This window comes from Balaenoptera physalus (genome assembly GCF_965194825.1).
Source record: "Balaenoptera physalus genome assembly, chromosome: 10".
Taxonomy (NCBI): Eukaryota; Metazoa; Chordata; class Mammalia; order Artiodactyla; family Balaenopteridae; genus Balaenoptera; species Balaenoptera physalus.
Window position 1 is genome coordinate 40,087,519 of NC_138889.1, and position 14,584 is coordinate 40,102,102.

Genomic DNA, 14,584 nt, shown 5'->3' on the forward strand with positions numbered 1-14,584 from the left:
CAAAGCCAACAAACTATCATAAATGCAGACCAGAACCAGGGAAACCCATCAAGCCCCAGCAAAGGCAAATCCACAACCATTTCATAAGGCTGCCTACACAACTTAGAAGTATGGAATTCCCAAGATAACTCCAAAGAATAAGAGTTTATCATAAAAAAATACATATACGTATACAGTTCTCATAAGAAAAAAAATGATTTTAAAAAGACTGGGAATTTTTATCGTGTTCAAAGAGATAAAATGAAGGAATAAAAAGCAAAGTAATGGTACATTAAAATGACAACAAGAATAGGTGGACTGAAGAGGACCCAACTGGAAACAAAAAAATATGGTCACAAATAAACTCAATGGCATAGTAAAGAGACCTATAATACAAATGAAAATTGCTGAAACATCCTCTTAAATATTGCTGTGCAATCAAATCTTTCTTTGATATCTCCAACTATGACCGAAAGCTAAGGTGGAAAGCATTTAATTTCTTTCACACTGCAGAGTACCCAGCAAATTATTAAGCATATAGACATTCAACTTTTGCATAATAAAGTTAAGATGCCCAGAAACTGTGGTATTCATGATGAATTCAAATTCTATATTCATAATAGGAAAAGGAGGTATGTTTTAAAAAAATACATTCAAGACTGATGTTGCAGATGTCCTCTCGTAAATGCATAGGTTACTGAAATTAAAATACCTCTGGTTGTGACAGAGCAAAATATTTTTGTTAAAATAACAACTGTAAAAAAGTTTTTCAAAGTATAAAGAACCTTGAAATGTGCTACCTGAGTTGAGTCTTTAAACAAAATTCAAGAGGCAGAGAGGTATGTAATATGCTTATTTATACTTTTGATAATGTACAAAGAAGTTAACATGACTTGGAAAGAAAACACAATTAAATGTACAGTATTTTTCCAATTTAAGTAGAACTCTACCAAATACAGCAAGAACAATGAAGACCAATCAAATCTTCAGACACCATAACTGATCCCAAGTAATTTCAGTCCTATGCTGTTGTACTGTTCCAAAGCAGAAGCTGTCAAAGCTGTGTGTAGAGGACATGGCAGTGTGTGTGAGGGTCATCCAAAAAGGAAACTCCTCTTTTTAGCTTCGCTGAAAAAACAAACCACATATTTCTCAAAGCTTCCACTAGCAGTTCTTCAAAATGAACTACTGGTACTATTACCTTTTAAGATGGACGGAGAATTGATGATTTGTAACAGCACCATTAGTCCTCACTGAGAAAAAAGGTCTTTATATCAACTTAATTTTCTCTATAACTAACTCTTCTTGAGAGTGACTCTATGAAGTAACATACCTGTTTCTCTAATACAGATGTCCTCTCCATTTCTGCATGCTTTATCATGTTACGCATGTATGCCAATTGTTTTTCTAAAAGATTACATTTATTTTCTGCAGCTAACAGCTGAGATGTCAGCTCTAAAAAGAATACATAAGAAAAGCAGAAATTAGCTCACTCGCAGAAGTATTAGTTTTAACAAGCTGCTTAACATGAATCTACAGTATGTATAATAAACATTTTCCAGTAGCTCTAGAAGCCTTTTCAGATGACCTAAGTCATTCTCTTTCTGTATGTTAGTGTAATCTGCCTTGAATTCAGACAGTAAATATAATACAGGACATCAGCACTTGTTCCACAAAATGCTCCCAAATATAAATGTAATTTTGTAGTGCTCGAAGACACTAAGCACTAGAAAACACTAATGTGGAATTTCTTTTAGAGTGATTTTATAATACTTATTTTGATAGTGTTTCATTTCCTTCATAATTAAACAAACCTTGATTGTGCTTTGATTCCTCATTCTTTGAAGTCTCCCTTTCTTGTATCTGTTCATCCAGTACTTTCTTATATTCAATTGTTTCTTTAGACAAGGTTTTCACACTTTCTTCTGCCTGAATCCTTTCAAGTTCTAAACGTCGAATTTTATCTTGAAGATTCTTCAGAGCAGAAAATATAGCTGCCAAATACAAACATGGATACTATAATACATATGGAAAAAGTTCACTGAAAAAGAATAAACTCATCTAAATAAAAAATAAAATTGATGGAGGATCACTTTGGGAATTATCATCACATGGTAACTGTTTAAAAAACTCCATTTAAAGACATCTTCTGAGTCTCTGAAATGTGCTAGGTACTCAAGTAAAAAGCATACTGCCATGGTAAAAACATTTCAAAGATTTTATAAAATGGTAAAAATATTTAGCTAATCATACAAAATTCATAAACTGTCCCAAGGCACATTATTAACTATAAATCTTTTCTGTTTTACTAATAGGATCACATGCAGAATCCAATTATAGAGCTAAAAATAGTCAATCACATAAAGGACTATTCCTTTTTGATCTCCAAAAAAAACCTAAGCACTCTGCCCCTCAAAAAGCTTTTGATTATAAAAGTAATATATATTCACTGTAGAAAGCACAGGAAAATACAAGAAAGAGAAGAACTGATAATCCTAAGAGATAATGACTATCAATTTTGGTCATTTCTTTCAATCTTTTCCTATATGTATAACATAAATTGAGATCGAAATTGATCTAAGTTTTTTCACTTAGCATTATGGAACTGTGAGCATTCCCTCATGCAATCAGATAGACTTAAAAGATTATTTCCTTGTGACCAATTAGTAATTGAAAAACTAAGTTACTGGATCAAAGAATATTCATATTTTATTTATTTATTTTTATTTTAAATGTATTTATTTATTTGGCCACAGCCGGTCTTAGCTGTGGCACACGGGATCTTCGTTGCGGCATGCAGGATCTTTACTTGTGGCATGCGGGCTCTTAGTTGCGGCATGTGGGATCTAGTTCCCTGACCAGGGATTGAACCCGGGCCCCCTGCATTGAGAGAGCAGAGTCTTAACCATTGGACCACCAGGGAAGTCCCAGAATATTCATATTTTAAAGACTCTTTAAAGAGCAAAGTACCTTCAAAAAGGGTTTTATCAATTTATGCTTTCATCAGAAGTACATGTCTTTGCCAATATAGACCATCACTAATTACAATATCTCTACCACTCTGATTAAGAAACCCATGCTACTCTGGTTAGTTTATTTTGCATTTCTATTAAAAGTTTAAATATTTTGTTATATATTGTTGGCCGTCTTTTATGAATTTCTGTGCCCATTTTTCATTAGTCTCCCCGTTCCATTTTATTGTCTTTAATTCTAGTTTTGATATGAAGATGTTTTGATTTTTCATAGCTATATCTAACAATCTTTCCCATCAAGTTCTTTGTTAAGAGGTTCTTCTGTAACCTCAAGATTAGATAAACTTTGTATTTTCCTTTATTATAGTTTCATACACTTTTACATTTAATTCTTTAAGTCAAAGAAAAGTCAATACAAACATTTTTGTATTGAAGGAAGAACTTTAAATGGCAACTTTATCATATACCAAGTTCACACATATATCTATACATACAGATATAATTATTACTTACACATATCCAAGACAGTGTCAGGACTTTCTTTTACTCTGGTTTCATTATTATGCCAGTATTTTCATTACTAAAACTTTATAATATAAACATCAATTCTGCCAGTCTCCCACAGTATATAAATCTTTAAAACATTTCAAAATTATTCTTACCAATTAAATATTCAGAATCATTTCGCCTAATGATTTAAATAAAACTTCATGTAAACTATACAATAAGTAGGAAGAACTACCATCTTTTAAAAATCAAGCTTTCTCACTCAAAACAAGGCACGCATTCCCATGTATTAACATAATGCATTAATTCACCAAGTTTTTCAGTGCCTAAGATGTGACAGGCCCCAAATAGGAGAATGATACATTTTATAATATAGCCAGCTTATTCTTGCTGGTATGCAATGAGACTACAATCTAATTAGAAAGAACACAGATATGAAACATGAATACACACTCAGAAACCTGAAAAATCAACTGAGAAGACTATGAGAATAGGAAAAGAGCCCAGACATAAGACTAGTATTTAAAGGAACAATAATTCTTTGATACACCTGGAATAATCAGATAAAAAATGTAATAGAAAAAGAGAAAATTAATACATGCCATTTGAGGTTTTTTGCCTGTTTTGAACCACTGAGTATTTATTAAACTTGTAATAACAAACATTTCTTGCATTCCTTCATTAAACTGTACCTAACAGTAAATGATTTTGCTAGTATTTTATTTTTGCATTTACAGTTATTATTGCAATTGGCTGGAACACTCTATTGTTGTTTGATACATCAACCACTATGATATTGCAGGGATATGCTGGATTAACGAAAAGACCCAAAAAGTATATGCTTTCATTCACTGCATTCTGAAATGGCTAATATAGCATAGAGATTGTTTATTTAAACATTTCTCAAAACTTATTCCCTAAAACTACTTGGGGCTAGAACCTTACCGAGACTTTGACAGTTTTAAACATTTTTTTCTAGTCAACCCCCTCCCCCTCATTTCTATGTTTAAAAACATTTTATTAAGACACTCACATTTATTAATAGAGAACTGAACTTAATAGTCCTACAGTCATCTATCATATTCTCCTTATTTCTAACTCTGTGAATAACTGATTTATGTTCTTTCCTTAAAATCCTAGCATTTCTTTAGAATCTTTCTCAGAAGTTCCTTGGAATCTTCAGCATTTTTATTTCAAAACAAAACAAAAGCCAAACATTAATTCTTTCTCCCACTTTTCTTAGCTCTACTGGTTCTTTAACAAACATGAATTAATGCTTAGTTTTTTTTTTTCCAGTTTCACTGACAAATCCTTGACATACATCAATGTATAAGTTTAAGGTGTCCAGCATGATGGGTTGATTTATATGTATTGTGAAATTAACACCGTTAAGTTTAGTTAACTTCTATATCTCATATACATACAATAAAAATAAAAAGAAATTTCTCCTTGTGATGAGAACTCTTAGGATCTACTGTCTTGACAACTTTCCTATATATCATACAGCAGTGTTAACTACAATTATTTTCATTCTTTTCTTGCTCGATAAGGAAAGTATTTAAGATTATATGAATTTCCTTCCAAGTACTGCAAATCCGTAAGTTTAAGTATGTAATGTTTAACAGTTTTCTTTTGCAAAAAATCTGAATAAATGCACATTAAGCAGGATTTAGGAAAAAACAGAAATGAAAAGGAAAAACAAGATACCCACAATCCTATCATCTCAGTAGAATAATTATAAACATTTTGTTGAAATCCTTTTGGATTTTCCTATGCTTTTATAAGTTAGTGAAATTACCCCTTTGCTAGTTGATATCACACTTATGCAAGTATGAGTTATTTCTCCATGTCAATCTATAGATACATTTCTAGAATTCCATCCTTATACATACTTGTCTAGGAACCTTCTGTTCTACTAATGTCTAGTTCTGAACCGGCTCAAACCACACTTCCTATTTTTATAGCTCTATAATCTGTTATTGGTTGACATGGTGAGGCCATCCTTTATATATGAGTGAAGCCTTCTATTAAAAGAAAAAATGCAGCTCTCACACATCATTCTTTAAGTGATATTCACAATATTAAGAGTTTCCACTGAGGAACACTGCATAGCTCCATTTATTCAAGTCTTCACGTATTCTCCTCACAGAGCACACAGAACAGGCCTAGGCTGATTTACCTCAGGTGACTTTTCTACCATGGCCTCTTTCCCAGGCCAGGTGGCTGAGCGATTCCAGTTCCTTTTCTCCAATTAGATTTGCAAAGGAAGCATTATTCCAGAAGCCACTTCACTTGGGCCTAAAGCTTCTGTCTCCAGTCGCTACCTAGATTTAAAATCCCAACTTCTCCCCTACTGTACCCCAATACCTAAGGCTTATATCTAATACCAGGACTCCTAATAGTGCCCCTGAGGCTTTTGGCCTTAAATTCATTTTATTTCTGGCACCTAGGTATTTCCCTTTCTTAATTTAAAGCTGGGTTTTATTTGTTATTTATTATCATATGAAACTGCTGATATTTGTCTATGACAATTACTCTGACAGTAATATTGCCATCATCCTTTTTATTTGTTATGTTCCTAACATGTCTTTGCCAGCTTTTTACTTTTAATCTGTGTCATTTTGTTTGGCTTAAAAAGCATATACTGACTCTTGAGTTTTTCTTTTTTTTTCTTTTTAACATAATCAATGTCATCACACCTGATAAATGTCACCCTATTTTTTTCATTGTATTTTATGATTTCTAATTTTGTTTCCTTGATTTTTATTATATTTTACTGTATGAAGTATAGCATACATCTTGGGAACTGTTTGTCTGGCTTATACATGTCTTTTCCTGGTAATTTCCTCTTACCTCAACATGGCTAAAAATACAACTGATGTGTTCCTTTAGTACCCTCTCACAAATATGGCCACAGCTGACTGACCCACAGGGATACCCAACTGAAGCCCAGACAATGGCTTTCTTCTTGGGATTTTTGGACTCTGGCCCCAAAAGCTGAAGCCAGAATTAGTTCAACTTAAAACTCAAGCTTTTAGTAGCCATGTTTCCTGATATGTGGAAAAGCTGTTCTGTGGCTAGAGAGAATGAAGCTAGCTAGAAGAAGAATTTAAAAAACAGACGGGGAGAAAGTGTTGGTCATGTTTGAGTCCCTGGTTTCTAATGTTCTTGAAGTGCACCCGTGTATCTGCCTTTCTGTTCTTGGTTGTTCAATCCTCCCTTGCATGTCTGTAAACCAAAAAGATTCTTTGCCAAAGCTAGTTCAGACTGGGAATGTCTATCACTTATAGCTAAGTTTTTATTAACTGCTCTTTTTCTAAGTTTTTATTAAATAAATCCAATACCATAAAGATGCAAAATGACTTTATTCTACCAATGGCTAATGTATATTTAAAAATATATACACACGTAAGTACATATGCACACACATCCCTGAATACATTTTCTATGTCAAGAATGAGATTTTGTATGAAAGGAAGTTCATGTACATTATATCTTCACTTTAAGAGTTATATTTGGCATAGTTTCTCACCTTTATATTTAGTTTTCATACAAACATGCCTGCTTTATTGAGTTAAAAAACATTCTAGGTGATGAAATGATGGATCTTAAGTCTTTTGTTTTTCCTTAGAAAAGTATGTGAGTGAGCTCTTGCTTTTTTCTCCCTTCTACTGCCCTCACATCTATGAGGTCATGCACCACTGCATTTATGTTCAAATAACCACATTACCTAGAAATTCCCTTGAGTGAAAAATAGTCTATGTAGAAATGAACAATGAGAGATTTTTAACTTCATATATTGGGAAGGTATACAGTGGGAAATATATTTCTAGAACAAGAAGCAAATTCAAACACTGAAAGATGGAAAAAAAGTGACATACTAAAATATAATAATACTGTACATATTTTATTTTCACAAACAGACCTTCCACAGCAAACACTAGATTTAAAATTTTTATCTTCCTTACCCACAGTATCCCTGAACATACATTTCAAAATTAAATACATTTTGGTTAGTTGAGTAGGAGAGTGCAAATTGCCTCTGGAAAACTTAGCGTCAAAGATAGATACGAGTTTTCCTTAAACTTCAGTCATCTCTGAAATGTGAACTCCATAGAGGGAAGAGACAACCTATTATTCATAATTCAAACGCTACTGCTACATACTATGTGTGGCACATAGTTGGTATGTAGATGTTTCAATAAACATATCTAGGAAAGTCTCCATGATTATTAATTTAAAATATCAATTAGAAGACATGGCAGCAATCTCTAACTCTTTACCTAACAAAATTAAACCTCATCTTAGTAATTTATAATTCATTCTTTCCCTAAGACAATCAGTGACTCCCCACCTTCACTGTATTTTCTGTACTACTTGGTGAGCTTTAAAAAATCCTAATGCCCAGAACATACCCCATACAAACAAAAACAAAAAACCCCAAAACCCCCAAACAAACAAGCAAAAACCACCACAGAATATTTCGAATGAAAGGCATGAGTCCAAGAAGATCCTCAGGTGATTCTAATGTGCAAAGTTTGAAAACTTTCTAGTAACATCTAGAGCACGAAAAGAATGAAAGACTTCCTCCTCTTCTCAATCCAGCTTGTCAGTCATTCAGAATTTGGGGTACATTAAGCCTAGCAGACCTCAGTATCATCTCATTAACAACAAAGTGGGGTCTACCTGTTTTCTGGAATATTTCTATCACTAATTTATCAGCACAAGTTTGCTGCAGATTAGGGGGGGGACATGGGGGGACCCAAATCACTAGTACACACCTTCAATCTCCCTAGTATTTTTCTGTCTTGGTAGTTCTCTACCCTTCTGACTATTCCCACTAATTTTAGCTCACTATTTAAACAGTGCTATTTTCCAAAACCCTTTCCCCTCTACTTTCTTTCCAGAGAAACCCCTCCACACACATATAGCTTCATTTACCACCGTATCCCTGTTCATGCCTGAGTTCATTAGTGCAGAGTTCTCTTTTACACTTCACTTTTATCTTCATTTGTTTACTATTTCATCTCCACCTAACTCATAGGCATCTCAAATTTGATATAGCCAAAATTATATTATCTTTCCTTGAAATGTTCTAGCTTTCCTGTAATTTGTCCTAATCACACTACTGTTCTCCACAATAGAAATCTTGGACTTCTTCTTCACTGCCCACCAAAATATGCATAAATCTCTCCTTAATCAGTCTCCTGTTCTCTATCCCAACTGGCATTGCTTCAGTTTAGACTAATTTCTGACCTAAATTTCAGTTCAACATTCATAGAGCACATATGATGTGTACGGCACTCTGCAAGATGAAGAAGAGAACATAAAAATAATTAAGATAGTCCTTGCTTTCAAGGAGCTATTGTCTAGTTTCTGGAAAGAGAAGCTACTATCTACTCTTCCCACAGCTGGTGAAAAATATTTACATAAACAAAACATGACTCTGTATGTACTCAGAGTCTTTACTGTGTTGGTTCTCAAAGCATGGGGCATGGCCCCATGGGGAGGTGGGGCTCATCACCAGGGTCTGTGAGATCAACACTATTTTCATTACACTACTAAGATTTTATTTACTCTTTTCACTGTGTTGACATTTGCAAAGATGATGCAAGAGCAATGTTGGGTACAACTGCTAATTTTAGCACAAATCAAAGCACTGGCACTAAACAATAATTTTGGCATTGTATTCATCACAGCCACACACTCCCAGTAAGAAAAAACAAAGCCGCTTGTTGTCCTCGATGAAGCAGTAAAAATCATTAAATCTCTAGCCTCGAGTACACATCTACTTAATCCTGTGTGACAAAATGGGAAGGACACATCTGTAAAGTACGTAACAAAGGACAATGGTCTTGATGCACAAATGTTTGACTTGTGAAATGAACAAAAACCATTTCCTTCAAAGGAACACCCTTTTTATTTGAAAGAACTTTTGTTAGACTACAACTATTCAGACTTAAGGTATTTAGTCATTTTCCTAATGAGCTTGTCCTGAATTTCTCAAATGACATGGGCCTTCAAAGAGCTGACAGTAATTGCTGCCAATGATAAAATTCAAGTGAAAGTTAAAATTCTAAATAAAAAAAAGCTTTCTGTTCTGTGAGCTTTAGTTTCCCAATATAAAGATTTTCTTCTATTGAGATTGAGTGATATTAACAAATGTAATTTTTTTGATATTGTATAAAGAAATGTCAAATTTTACAAGTGTGTATAAGTCAATACAATTAACAAGTCATGCATGGGTAAAAGAGCCATTCAAAGTTCAAAACAAACCAATGAATTTCAGTGGAATAGCACTCAAAAAAAAAAAAAAAAAAGGTTTACAGGCTTGAACCTTGACTAACTTCTGGGAATTGGCTTTGGGAATGTTCTGTATGTTACTAACTGATAAGGTTGTTTTGTATGACTAGGGCACTGAATCCTGCTGCAGAAGTCTGCCTAGATTGTGTAAACAATATGTTTTATGTTGAATATCTTGACTGGCTGAGCAGGCAAAAAGTGTCTGTGTGACCAACTCCAAATAAAAGCCCTTGTCTCTGAACCTAGTTATGCAGTTTATTGCTGGAGGAAGAAGTGTGTTTTATGTGATCACAAGAAAAAACTTTGGAAGCCTGAATCTGGATTTCTCCAGATTCCACTGTAATAAACCACAGGTGTAATTACAACTGCTTCTGAATCTTAAATCCTTCTAGTTAATATGCAACCACGTAGGTGGTCCTGAGGTCCCAGAGTATGAAAAACTCAGTAATGTTTCCATAATCCACACTGCAGCTTAATTTTAAGAAACTGTATTTGCCAAGTTGTGATGTAGTGTCAAAGAAGAATAGCCACAAACTGTTGGAAAGGCTATTAAAATTTACTCGTTTTCCAACTGCATATCTGTGTAAGGCCAGATTTTCTTTCCCACATACTTCAATCAGAACAATTTATCATCACAAGTGGAATGCAAAAGTAGATATGAGAGTTAAGCTGTCTTCTATTAAGCCAGAAATAAGAGATTTACAGTGTAAAATAAAACAATGCTACTCTTTATAGTATGTTTTTTAAATTTGGAAAAATATTCTTCATTGAAATACTTATGTACACATATAATGGGTTTCCTGGACCAAAAAAAATTGAGAACCAATGCTTCAGAAGAACAGATGGGCAGTAAATTGTTACCAATACCTAACACAATAGCTATAACTTGACTATATCACTGGTCCCAATAACACTGAGTGTTCCTACACAAATTTGTAATAGATACGCCAAGATGTTTTTTCTCTCAGTTCTTAGGGGGATCAAGAGTAGCTTGGGACAGTAAAAGACCCCAGATTAGTTGCCACCAACCCCACCAGTTTATCTCAGTGTGCTGTATATATATTACCATTTTATTGTCCATATGTACTATGGTATGTGAAAGGTTGGAAAGCATTGGCCTAGTAGAACTACCTTGTAGCTACTTACCATGCTTCAAACATCCAAGCCATTCTTCACATTACTATCATTTGAAATGTACTGAACAAGTGACATGAGCTATGGGTTATACTGAAAATCTCTGGAGTGATGTTACCATTTTTTTAAAGGACTCCCTAAAAACATTAGTACATTTTTTGATGTCAGTAATAATTTCAAAGTTCTTGTTCATTTCTTTTCTCACTAAAGTTCAAAATTAATATGAGAATTACAGGAAGCACAGTTTATTTCTTTCCATGGCATTAGTCAAATTATATTTTCAAAGTGATTTTCAGATAGTGAAGTGAAATGGTAATTTATCAATGAAAATGTTAAACCATAACTAAACTAAAAAATAACAAGTTTTTCCCCCTAAAGTATTACTGAGAAAGAAACATTTACTAAGTATAAAAGAAAAAGTTTATCATAGCAAGTATCTATTCAAAATAAGCCTTCATTCATTCAGTAAATATTTGAGGGTTCACTGAACAAATCAGGGAAAAAGTGGGAAGAGAAAATGGGTTTGATACTGCATATGTTAAAATAATCATCTTTGAGATGTTTCTTCATTAGTTAATTTTGAATATACCTACCTTATACAGTTTTCCTAAGGATGAAATGAAATATATTTGCTATGTCTGAAATGTTACTGCATTTCATTCCTTTCATTTTTTTTAAAGTTGTGTTCAATCAGTACTGTGGCAATTATATTTACTAATGATTTTCTAGATAAAAGAAGTGTTATATTTTAGCCACATATGGGTTAAACAGCTGTTTGTAAATTAGTTTAGGAACCCTTTTGTTTCAATTGGGAAATGCACTGCAAATATCTTAAAAATCAATCTCAGAATAACACTGGTTTGTAAACTGTGTACTGGCTGTATAATAAAATACTAGGTAGGTAACAATATCTAAGTATAGTTACCAATGTAAATCCTAGCCTGTAATGGGGCATTAAAAGTGTTTGCTGAAACAAATTTAACCCGAGGCCTTTAAGAATTTCTTTTAAGTGTCTTTTAAGAATTTCAATAGGTGATACTCAATTTACTAACTAGAAACATCTTATTCATAAGATACTGTATCTCAAAGATGATGATAAAGAAAATACTAATTAATTTAATGGTTAATAAAACAATTGATAAAGTGCTACTCATCAGAATACAGCAGCTAAAGACTGGCAATTTAGAAAAATAACAAAAGTTGTGTAACTTTCAAACAACATAGGTTAAAAAAGCAAAACACAAATAACTGAAGCCCACAGTGGAGCAAAAATCAGTTAAATTTTAGTAATAATTTCTTTTAAAAAAATAAGCACACACAAAAACATGCAAGAGTTCTAGCAGGAACATAAGGTCCAAGAATTAGATACTAATCCTATCATGATATTTCATCTAGTTTTGATCTTTACGTTGATCTTTACGTCAATCTAAAGAAACTTTTTTTTAAAGTTCAAAGAAAAGCAAATTACTAAAGAATCCATGAATAAGAAAAATTAAATGGGGCAGATTTATTCACAGAGCAAAGGTTAGCAAGTGTTTAACCTAGTGTTAGCAATAAAGCTAAATTCTGCCTGTGAGTAATTAGTGGTTTTCAGGAAAATGAGAGAGAAAGGGCAGAAAAAAGGAGAGGAAGAAGAAAGTAAACGAGAAAAAATAATGTGGAAGACAGTAAATAAGCTTCTTTTATTCCTTCAGAACATGGTGTTATGAACTGTGTAGCAATGCCCCAAGATAATCATTATGATCCATTATACTTTTACAGTGTTTCTGGTATCAATCCAATGATACCTACTTTCACTATAGGATGGATAGACACAGAAACCACCACCCCTCGCCCCAGACAAAAAAGTAAAGGCTATGAGGTATGACCAAAGGACCAAGAGAGTTCAGAAGAGACATCTGAAGACAGCAGAGAGAGGTATGTGTTGAGGAAGCTGGTAGAGAAGAAGACTTCTATGAAGAAATAATATACAATCCAGGCTTTAGAGAAAAGAGTATAATTTTCACCATGGCTGGTGTGGTAGGCAAAACAGACGCTCAAAGATGCCTATGTCCTAATCCTAGAATCCCTGAGTACCTGTTACACGGTAAAAAGGACTTTGGGAGATGTAATTAAAGCTAGGGACCTTACAGATAGGGAAATTATATCTGATTATGTGACTGGGCTCAATCTAACTAAAATACATGAACCCTTAAAAGCTGACAATTTTCTCTGGCTGAAATTAGAAAGAAGCAGTGGGAGAAGTCAGAGAAATTTGAAGCATGAGACATGACCCACCATTCCTGTAGGGGACCATAAGAAAAGCATGAGAACGCAGACAGATTCTAGGAGCAAAGACTGGTGCTAACTGAAGGTCGGCAAGACGATGGAACCTCAGTTCTACACCCACAAGGAACTGAATCTGGCCAAGAATCTGAATGACCTAGCAAGAGGTTCTTCCCTAGACTCTCCAGTAGGGAACACAGTCCAGTCAACACTGTGATTTCAGCAGCCTAAATAGAGTACCCTGCTAGTCCTACAGAAACTGTCAGGTAATACATTTTGGTTATTTAAGACTGCTAAGTTTGTAGTAATTTGTTAAGGCAGCAAGAAAACTAATACAGATGGCAAGTTTCAGGAACAACTATATTCCAAAGCAGCCAAAGCAAAGGATATGTGGGTAAGGAAGAATGGAAGAGTGGCTAGGGATGAAGCTGGTAAAGCAGGTAGAGCCTAAGTTAGAAAAAAATCTAAGACTTCATTATTTAAGCCATGGAGAGGTGCTGAAACTTTTCTTTACAGTGGGAGAGATGATGAGTGACAGCAAATGGCAGCAATGCTGTTAACTGGGGATGAGAGGGAGACCAAGGGCAGGGAAATTGGTTAAAGGTGTATTACAATTATCTATGCAATAGATGATGAGAGCCTGAACCAAACCAATGAGAATGAAGAGACAGAAAAACCTGTACGTTTTGGGGATATTTCAGAAGCAAAATACAAGTCTTGGTTCCTGAGTGATGCTGGAAATGACAGAGCAGTCCTAGATGACTCAAAGTAACATAGTCTTGATGATCAGGTGGATGATGATGTCTAATAATCAAGGAACAAAAGAAAGGCATTGTATTTTGAGGAGGTTAAAAACAGGAAAGGGGAAGTATACTCTCCTCCTTTAATTTTGCAATAAATGGAAGACACAATTAAGAGTTTATAAGCAGTGAGTAAACACACAAAAGAAACCTCCATTTTGTTAGGCTCTATTACCTCTGCTGTTGCTTTCTGGATAGGCAAATGTAGGCTTATTTGGGGAACGTCGCAGATCACTATTAAGGAAAGGCTTATCAGGTGGATATATTACATATGGAGATGAGGAATCGTGAACCATACTTCCATTAGACTTTGATGGTTCTGCTAAGATGTTCTGAAAAATAAAAATACAGAAATTACCTTTCAAAATTTTAAACCACAAATAGCATATGTATATATACATATGTTCCACTGATGGAGACAAAAGCTAAAGTCCATTGACCAAACACAACAGAATTCAATCATTACTTGAAAATAATAAAACTTTTAAAGCGTTTCATATGTCTAAATGTAGCCATATGCCAAATACTATAAAAAGGAAATAATGTTCACACAACTTGAATACAAATGCTGCAGAGATACTTAAATATGGTACTCACAATGCATACTGTGAGCATAGTTTAGTT

The 14,584-nt window shown here is 34.0% G+C and overlaps 1 protein-coding gene across 6 annotated transcripts in view; it reads right to left on the bottom strand.

Moving 5' to 3' along the window:
- The window catches only part of CEP57 (centrosomal protein 57), a 42,813-nt gene that overhangs the window by 15,930 nt on the left and 12,299 nt on the right, over nt 1-14,584 (bottom strand). For all 6 annotated transcript variants that reach the window (XR_014250111.1, XM_082409986.1, XM_082409985.1 and 3 more), the window contains 3 exons: nt 14,136-14,292; nt 1,794-1,973; nt 1,313-1,434 (listed from right to left, as the gene is read on the bottom strand). Coding sequence is in view for 5 of the 6 variants with exons in the window: in XM_082409986.1 (XP_082266112.1) it covers nt 1,313-1,434; nt 1,794-1,973; nt 14,136-14,292 (459 nt within the window). In the remaining variant the exon portion in view is untranslated. The remainder of the gene's footprint in view (nt 1-1,312; nt 1,435-1,793; nt 1,974-14,135; nt 14,293-14,584) is intronic.